At 44.7% G+C, this 10,000-nt stretch overlaps 1 protein-coding gene across 4 annotated transcripts in view; it reads left to right on the forward strand.

Moving 5' to 3' along the window:
* LOC143277018 (neo-calmodulin-like) overlaps positions 1-4,365 on the forward strand; it is a 14,049-nt gene extending 9,684 nt beyond the window's left edge. For all 4 annotated transcript variants that reach the window (XM_076581734.1, XM_076581736.1, XM_076581732.1 and 1 more), the window contains 2 exons: positions 1,880-2,128; positions 4,228-4,365. In XM_076581734.1, the coding sequence (XP_076437849.1) occupies positions 1,880-2,128; positions 4,228-4,262 (284 nt within the window). In that variant the 3' untranslated portion in view covers positions 4,263-4,365. The remainder of the gene's footprint in view (positions 1-1,879; positions 2,129-4,227) is intronic.
* Positions 4,366-10,000: the final 5,635 nt, after the last annotated feature.

Here is a 10,000-nt window from a genome sequence, read left to right on the forward strand (position 1 = left end):
GGTGGGTTGTTGTGTCGTGTTGTGTGGTGTAGTGTGGTGTAGTGTAATGTAGTGTGGTGTAGTTATGTGGGTTGTTGTGTCGTGTTGTGTGGTGTAGTGTAGTGTAGTGTAGTGTAGTGTGGTGTAGTTATGTGGGTTGTTGTGTCGTGTTGTGTGGTGTGGTGTAGTGTAGTGTAGTGTAGTGTGGTGTAGTTATGTGGGTTGTTGTGTCGTGTTGTGTGGTGTGGTGTAGTGTAGTGTAGTGTAGTGTAGTGTAGTGTGGTGTAGTTAGCTGGGTTGTTGTGCTTTGTGGTGTGGTGTGGTGTAATGTAGTGCGGTGTAGTTAGATGGGTTGTTGTGTCGTGTTGTGCGGTATGGTGTAGTGTAGTGTGCTGTAGTTAGGTGGGTTGTTCTGTCGTGTTGTGTGATGTGGTGTAGTGCAGTGTAGTGTAGTCTGGTGTAGTTAGGTGGGGTGTTCTGTCGTGTTGTGTGATGTGGTGTAGTGCAGTGTAGTGTGATGTAGTTAGATGGGTTGTTGTGGTATTGTGTGGTGTTTTGTAGTGTGGTGTGGTGTGGTGTGGTGTAGTGTGGTGTGGTGTGGTGTAGTGTGGTGTAGTTAGGTGGGTTGTTGTGGTGTGGTGTGGTGTTGTGGTGTGGTGTGGTGTGGTGTTTTGTGGTGTGGTGTGGTGTAGTGTGGTGTGGTGTAGTGTAGTATGGTATAGTTAGGTAGGTTGTTGTGGTGTGGTGTGGTGTTGTGGTGTGGTTTTGGTGTGGTGGTGTGGTGTCGTTGCTGTTGTGTTTGGAATGGTGGGGTCTTGGCTGGCTCAAGTGGACAAGATCCTGCGAGAGATTGCCCACAATGGTGAGTGCTGTGTGTTGTGCTGGGTCGTGTTCTGTGATGTTGGGTTGATGGTGTCATTGTCGTAATATCGTTGTTGTTGTTGTGGTGGTGGTGGTGGTGGTGTTTGGTGTGGCGTTGGGTACGGTTTTGTCAGGTTGTGTTGGTGGTGAGTGGTGTTGTTGTGTTGTTTTGGTGTGGGGTATTGTGTTGGGTTGTTGTTGCTGTATTGTTGTTTGGTGTGGATGGGTTTTGGTTGGTTGGGCTGGATGTGTTGGTGTTGTGTTGTGTTCGTGATGTGTTATGTTGTCATTCTGTTGCATTGCGTTGTATTGTGCTGTTCTGTGCTGTGCTGTGCTGTAGTGTGCTGTGCTGTGCTGTGCTGTGTTGTGTTGTGCTGTATTGTGTTGTGCTGTGTTGTGTTGTGCTGTATTGTGCTGTGCTGTGCTGTGTTGTGCTATGCTGTGTTGTGCTGTGCTGTGCTGTGTTGTGTTGTGCTGTGCTGTATTGTGTTGTGATGTGGTGTATTGAGGTATGTGTTGAGCTGTGCTGTGCTGTACTGTGCTATGTTGTGCTGTGTTGCGCTGCACGGCGTTGTTTTGCGTTATTTTGCATTGTGTTGTGATGTGCTGTGCTGTGCTGTGCTGTGTTGTGCTGTGCTGCATTCCGTTGTTTTGCGTCATGTTGCATTGTTATTTTGCATTGTGGTGATGATGTGCATGGTTGTGTTGTGTTGTGCTGTGCTGTGTTGTGTAGAACCATAATATGGCCCAAGTGGACAAGGATCCTGAGAGCAACAGACCAATCACAAAGTCTGCTGTGTGGAGACAAAAGGGGGCGGGGCCTTTGACGCGTCAACCAATGACATGAGCCAGTTTGTTTTTTTCTGCATCAACCAATGAGAAAAACCGTTGTGTGTCTAACAGGAGTTGGAGTCATCGAGTGGGAGGAGTTTCGGAAGACAAAGGGGGCGGGGCCTTTGACGCGTCAACCAATGACATGAGCCAGTTTGTTTGTTTTTTCTGCATCAACCAATGAGAAAATCCGTTGCATGTCTAACAGGGACTGGAGTCATCGAGTGGGAGGAGTTTCGTGAGTACATGCGCGGGATGAAGAAGTCGGGCTTCCAAGAGCAGAGGAGAGAGATGACGCGCGCGTTCGAGATCTTCGACTACAACGGCGATGGTTTCATCGATGCCAAGGAGCTGAAGAAGGTGATGACGACGACAGGCGAGAAGCTCTCTGACGAGGAGGTGCAGCATATGATCTCGGTGGCTGACGTCAACAAGGATGGGCGAATCAACTACCAAGGTTGGTGAGAAGAAGTGTTTGTTGTGTGTGTGTGTGTGTGTGTGTGTGTGTGAGGGTTGGGGTTGGGGTGTGTGTGTGTGTGTGTGTGTGGGCGGGGGTGTGGGGGGGGGGCCAGGGGGGGGCTGGGGATGGGGTGGTGGTGGATGTGTGTGTGTGTGGATGTTTGTTTGTTTGTGTGTGTGTGTGTGTGTGTGTGTGTGTGTGTGTGTCTGTGTCTGTGTCTGTGTGTGTGTGTCTGTGTCTGTGTGTCTGTGTGTCTGTCTCTGTCTGTTCTCTGTCAGATGTCTGTCTGTCTCTCACTCTCTCTGTGTCACGCAGGCACAAACACACACACACGCACACACACGCACACACACACGCACACACACACACACACACACACACACACACACACGCACACACACACACACACACACACACACACACACACACACACACACACACACACACACACACACACACACACACACACACACACACACACACTCAAACACTTCTCACGCACGCACGCACACATTCTGTCTGTCACCCATTTTAAAGAATTGAAAAAAATCTTTTAATCTTTTGTTTTCCAGACTCCCCCCCCCCTTTCCCCTTTCAATGAAAGTTGTATCTTCTCTTTAACATCATCACCACGGCATTTCATGTAACAAATTACCTTTTACACAAGCATGGTAACAGTTTGCAAGGGTATTTTCACAGAAGAAGAAAACACACACACACACACACACACACACACACACACACACACTCTCTCTCTCTCTCTCTCTCTCTCTCACACGCACACACACATACGCCCGCGCGCGCTCAATAACTTACAAAAGGCAGGGGGGGGGAAATGAATAAATAACTGCATAAGTAAATAACAGTTTCAGTTTCAGTTTCAGTTTCAGTAGCTCAAGGAGGCGTCACTGCGTTCGGACAAATCCATATACGCTACACCACATCTGCCAAGCAGATGCCTGACCAGCAGCGTAACCCAACGCGCTTAGTCAGGCCTTGAGAAAAAAAAGTAAAAGTAAATAAATAAACGACTAAATAAAAAAATGAATACAAAACAAAAAAACAAAACAAAACAAAACAAAAAAATAAATAAAAGACAAACAAAGAAACAAACAAAAACAACAACAAAAAAGGGATGATCATTATGACGCCTCGATTCCCAATTGGCTGCACACATTTGATACCCAGCTGACATAGTTCACAGACGTCAGAGAACTTCTACAACAGCCCTATTGCTACAAAGTTTATGTATGGTGAAGGTGACCTGATAACTGGTATCAGAATCCATCTGTTAGCTAATTGTGCCCAGTTATTCTGAAAACTAACACAGTGCAAAATACATATTACTTGTTGGGCTGTGATTCTTCTTAAGAAGACAAACAAAAAAACAGCAAAAAACAAAAGCAAGTATCGAAAAAAAAAAGAAAAAAAAAAGAAAGAAAATGGAGTCAGGGGTTTTCATTATTTTTTTTTTTTTATGTTCCAGATATTTTTGATTCATTCAGTTTTTGTTCACAATGCACAAATCTGACTTTTACTAAACAGTGCGAATACAATACATTACATAACTTGATGCGTAACAGGAAAAAGAAGGTTGTAACAAGACAAAGACGTGTACAGAAGAAGAGTTTCAGTTTCAGTAGCTCAAGAGGCGTCACTGCGTCAGGAGGCGTCACTGCGTTCGGACAAATCCATATACGCTACACCACATCTGCCAAGCAGATGCCTGAACAGAAGAAGAACATAGGGCATACTTACATAGTGCATATTGTGCACAAATGTTTTTGTCACTGTTCTAAACATGCACTTCGTTTCAAACAAACAAAAAAACACTAAAAACAACAACAACAACAAGAAAAAACCATCAACAAAAAACAAACGTGATCACAAATAAATAGATAAAATGAAAAAAAATGACAAACTAGGATCACTTTCTTGGTGTGCACAGGTAGGAAAATTCTTCACACGAGTGTCTATACTGAACTTTTTCGTCATCTAGATAGGCAGTGGGATACACTCGAGATATATGAACTGGAATCACCCACAAGACAAAGGACATTACAGGCATTTTTTGTTGTTGTTGTTTTCTGTTCCAGAATTCGTCAACTTCATCTTCTCGGAAGGATCGTAGCTGTAGCTGCCGATTATAAGGGAAGGAGAAAAGGTAGGAAAAATGGAGGAGAAGAACTGGAGAAGGAGAAATGGAGAAGGGGAGGAGAAATGGAGGAGAAGGGAAAGAGAGATGAAGGAGGAGAAGGGGTAGGAGAAATTTAGGAGAAATGGAGGAGAAGGGGGGATAAATGTAGGAGAAGAATGATAGGACAAATGGAAGAGGAGAAATGGAGGAGGAGGAGAAGAGGAGGAGAAATGGAGGAGGAGAGAAGAGGTGGAGAAGGGAAGGAGAAATAGAAGAGAAAGTGGAAAAAATAACACTCCCCTCCCTCCCTTTCCTTGCACCAGCCACCACCACTATCGAGGTCACTTTCTTCCGCGCTTTTCTTGTTGTTGTTTTTTTGTTTTTGTTACCATGGTGCAGCAGACCATTTGCCGCAGATTTGGTGATACCCTGATTATGCATGTTGTGTGTGTGTGTGTTTGTATGTGTGTGTGTGTTCGCTTGCACTGGCGTGAGCTTTGTTGTTGTTGATTAACAAATAGGAGGGGGGTAGAGGAGGTGCAAGGTAATGTGTGTGTGTGTGTGTGTGTGTGTTGGAGCTCATGTACGTTTATATGTATTTAACTGTGCTTTCATATCTGTGAAACTGCATGTTTGGTGCATTTCTCTTATGCATGTGTGGGTGTATGTGTGAATGTGTGTCTTCATGTTTTACATTTGTTCGCTTATTTATCACCATTGTTGTCTTATTTATTTATTTATTTATGTTTTATTATTATCATTTTATTAGTATTACTAATATTATTACTACTACCTTTTCCTATATTATAATAATTATTTATTTATTTATGCAAGCTTATCTATTATTTATTCCCCCGTTTTTTTGTGTTTTTTTTTTGTTTTTTTGTTGTTTTTTTCCTCAAGGCCTGACTAAGCGCGTTGGGTTACGCTGCTGGTCAGGCATCTGCTTGGCAGATGTGGTGTAGCGTATATGGTTTTGTCCGAACGCAGTGACGCCTCCTTGAGCTACTGAAACTGAAACTGAAACTAACAAATAGTAAAGGGTGGTAACTCTCTCCATTCACGAGGTACACAACTTCAAGTCAGTGATGCTTACGCTACCGATTCAGCTAGCACACAGGTAAATAAAAGGTACATTGGAACAAACCCAGACACTTCCTCAAAAAAAGGAAGCGCCGGGCCTGTCCTTATACCAATCATTTGTCATGTGCACACAGCAGCAAAGACCGAAGAAATGTGCAAACACAAATTAACTTTTATTCAAGACTGGCATAGCCTCTTTAATCCTGAATAAGCCACACAGAACACATGGACAATACAGAACAAATACATGGTTGCCTCGGTAGTTTATCCACTGGAATTATTTGTATAAATTTTTGTTGTTGGTGGTGGTTTTTTTTTTTTTTTTTTTCTTCTCTCTCTCTCTATATATATTTGCGCACTTTTTTGTGTGCGCGCTATTTTGACCAGCATGACATGCATGGTTTGTAAAGTGTGTGTGTCATTGATTGTTATCATTATTATTATTATCGTTATTATTATTAGTAGTAGTAGTATCATTATTGTTATTGTTATTATATGGTTGTATGGTTTTTCTATTTTGTCACAACAGATTTCTCTCTGTGTGAAATTCGGGCTGCTCTCCCCAGAGAGAGCGCGTCGCTACACTGAGAGCGCCCCCCCCCCCTTTTTTCTTTTTCCCCTGCCTGCGGTATTATTTGTTTTCCTATCGAAGTTGATTTTTCTATAGAATTTTGCCAGGGACAATTCTTTTGTTGCCGTGGGTTCTTTTACGAGCGCTAAGTGTATGCTGCACACGGGACCTAGGTTTTTCGTCTCATCCGAATGACTAGCGTCCAGACCACCACTCAAGGTCTAGTGGAGGGGGAGAAAATACTGGCGGCTGCCGGTGTGATTGGAACCAGCGCGCTCAGATTATCTCGCTTCCTAGGCGGACGCGTTACCTCCTGGCTATCACTCCACTCCAATTATAATCATTATTAATGATAATAATAATTATTATGTTTATATAGCGCTGAATTTTGTGCAGAGACAAATCAAAGCGCTTTCGCACCAGTCATTCAAAAGCATGCGTGACTCTAAAACTGGGGAAAAGAAACTGAAGACAAGGAAGAGGCAGGGAAGGGAGGCTATTTTAGGAAGAGGTCGGTTTAAAGGCCAGACTTGAAAGAGCTGAGTGCGGAGACCTGTCGAAGGGAAAGAGAAAGATCATTCCAATTACAAAGTCCAGAGACAGAGAAAGAACGGCGGCCAACAGTCGAGTGTTTGAATCTGGGTATGCGTGAACAGAGTGGATCCGAAGCCGATCGTAGAGAGCGAGATGGAGTGTAGAGGTGAAGGCAGCCACAAAGATAGGAAGGGGCAGATGAGTGAAAACATTTATAACACAGAGTGCTGATCTTGTACTTTATTCTGTATGAGACAGGGAGCCAGTGGAGATGTTGCAAAAGAGGAGCGATGTGCTCAGATCTTTTCTTTCTATTATTATCGCTGTTTATTACTATTATTATTATTATTGTTGTTGTTACTATTATTATTATTATTATTATTTGTGGTTAGTTTTGTTGCTTCATTAAGTTTTCAGTTCGTTGCGTCCTTTAACCCTTTCACCGCCAGTTAATTCAGAGTACAAAATTCCCTTGTGGTATACACACAGAAAAGACAGTGGCTAAGAATATCTGGGGATTCCCCCCTGCGATGTCTAGAAAATATGACCTAATCCTACCACTGAACATTAAGAGCAGTAGGTTCATGGATAACAGACCAATGAATGGTCACCTTTCAGTGACATGGGTCCTCTACCACGCCTGTGCATAAATGCGAGCTTGGCGGTGAAAGGGTTAAAACCCAGTGCCGACTGTCCAAAAAAAACAAACCCCCTCTTGGCCGAGAGAGTGGGAATGTTGACTTGGGCAAGAAAGACACTCCCCACTTTATTATAATCAACTTCTAGCCCAGACAGTCAGGACATCAGATGCCTCCTCTGCTGTTCTGGTGGTCATAGTCTGGACACGACTGATTGTCCATACATTATATATACTGTGTACTTTCTTTCTTTTTTTTTTTTTTTTTTTTTGCTGCCCCATCATCTGCACCGTTTCAGTGGCATTACTCCCACGCCGCTCATTTAGATTTCCCCCATACACGGTCACACCCGGGTTCGTCCGTCGCAGTTCCAGCGTCGGCAGTTCGCAGAGAACCATCGATGTTAGGTCGCCAGGAGGCCACACACCAGAGGAGACCCTGCACTGCTGCTGAGTCACTTCAGTGGTGTTCAGTGGTGCCTGTTCTGTTTTAACGTACTTAGGACACCACCTACTAAGCCCCCTACTAACGACAATAATGGCTTAGTCGCGGAGCCAGACGGAGTGAGCGTCCCTCCCAGAGTGGAGACCGCCACTACGTCCTTCAAACAGCAGCCACCCATGAATCTGCCGACACTGACGACATTAATAGGACTCATCCCAAGCACGGAAGTGGAGGGGTATCGAAACTGAGGTCACCATGAGAGCAGGGCATGAAAGGCCGCAGACTCTGAGACTATTTTGTTTATATTAATGACGATGAAGGAGGAGGAGGATGACGATGATGATGACGATGTTGCTGTGGATGTCCATTTTGGTTTGGGACTGCGTGACAAGGCTGTACTCTTCGCTACCTGTCATAATGATATCCCGGCGTTAACCAGGCCCGAGAGATACAGACACTTGCAGTGTTGATCAGGTAATTAGAGCAACACACCCAAAGACGCATCCTTGAAGTGGATGACACTCGACTGTGTGGTCCCAGCTTCCCCATTTAAGCCCACAGCACACTCAACTCTGGGTAGGAGCCGGCCACGGGCCGAAAAACCCACCTCCGCTGGGATTCGAACCCGCGTCCTCCCAGCCGTCAGTCCGCGACGCTAACCACTTCGCCACGGCGGCTGGTTACTGTGTACTTCTCGTGTTGAACGTGTGACGGTTTTTGAGATCGTGTGAGTAGTGTATGTAACGATAGGATGTTACGTATTTGTTCACATGCTTATTTCGTCATTTCCTGTAGACATTTCATTTCTATCCTTCGCTGTGTCTCTGTCTTTGTCTGTCTCTTTGTTTCTCTAGCTCTGTCTCAGATATGCCCTCTCTCTGTCTCTCTGTCGCTTTGTTTCTCTGTCTCTCTGTCTCTGTCTCTCGCTCTGTGTGTTTGTGTGTGTGTATGTGTGTGTGTGTGTGTGTGACTCTGTGTGTGTGTGTGTGCGTGCGTGCGTGCGTGTGTGTGTGCGTGCGTGCGTGCGTGCGTGTGTGTGTGTGTGTGTGTGTGTGTGTGTGTGTGTGTGTGTGATTGCCCAATTCTCTCTCATTAAAAAATCCGTGTATTGCATATTTCTAACAAATGTAAAGTTAACTAAAGACTGTATGTCAATCACTGTCATTTCTGTTTATCAACGAACCAAAGTCCTTGATGATGATTACAGTCAAATATCATATTCCATATTTGGTTCTTTGTCACGAATGTCATTAAACAAATCGTTCAAAGTAATGTTCGTTTACGGTTGGTGGGTGCGCGTGTGTATGTGTGTGTGTGTGTGTGTGTGTGTGTGTGTGTGTGTGCTTGCAAGAGAGAGAGAGAGAGAGAGAGAGAGAGAGAGAGAGAGAGAGAGAGAGACCGACACAAATACCGATACAGACAGACAGACAGACAAACACAGGCACACAGACACACGCACACGCACACACACACACACATACATACACACACACACGCACGCACGCACGCAGAAACACATGCGCCGATGACACACAAACATTGACACACATGAACCTGAGACAGATACGAACAGGTACATGTCAACGAAAGACGCAAACGGATACACAAGCACCAAAGACACAGATACACAGGTACACATGTACCATAGAGGTACACACCCAGAGACACACGCACCAAAGACAAATATGAACACACAAGCTGCACATGCAACCAAGTCACGCACACACGGGTGCACATGCACCAAGCGACACACACACACACGGGTACACATGCACCAAAGCGCAGATACACGTGCACCAAAAGACACATACACACAGGTACACATGCACCAAAGCATACCAGTAATGCCTACCGTGGGAAGTGGTACATGCACACCTGCTACCCTCGGATGACAGTGCAATGAATACAGGGCGGGTATAAGTTTCAGTTTCAGTTTCAAATTAGGTGCCAAAGCATGTGGTCTGATCCATATGCGTTTCACCACATCTGTGAAAACAGCATCATCATCAACACCAACATCAACATCAACAAAAAGTAGATGCCTGGCCTAAGCATGAGCCGAATTCGTTGGTTGGGCCATAAAAAAAAGACAAAAAAAAAAGAAAAAAAAAAAGACGGGGCGCAATAGCTGAATAGTTAAAGCGCTGGACTTTCAATCTGAGGGTCCCGGGTTCGAATCTCGGTAACGGTGCCTGGTGGGTAACGGGTGGAGATTTTCCCGATCTCCCAGGTCAACATATGTGCAGACCTGCTTAGTGCCTGAACCCCCTTCGTGTGTATACGGCAAGCAGAAGATCAAATATGCAACGTTAAAGATCCTGTAATCCATGTCAGCATTCGGTAGACTATGGAAACAAGAACATACCCAGCTTACACACCCTCCGAAAACATAGTATGGCTCCCTACATGGCGGGGTAAAACCAGTCATACATGTAAAAGCCCACTCGTGTACATACGAGTGA

Source organism: Babylonia areolata, chromosome 33 (assembly GCF_041734735.1).
Source record: "Babylonia areolata isolate BAREFJ2019XMU chromosome 33, ASM4173473v1, whole genome shotgun sequence".
NCBI classification, from domain to species: Eukaryota; Metazoa; Mollusca; class Gastropoda; order Neogastropoda; family Buccinidae; genus Babylonia; species Babylonia areolata.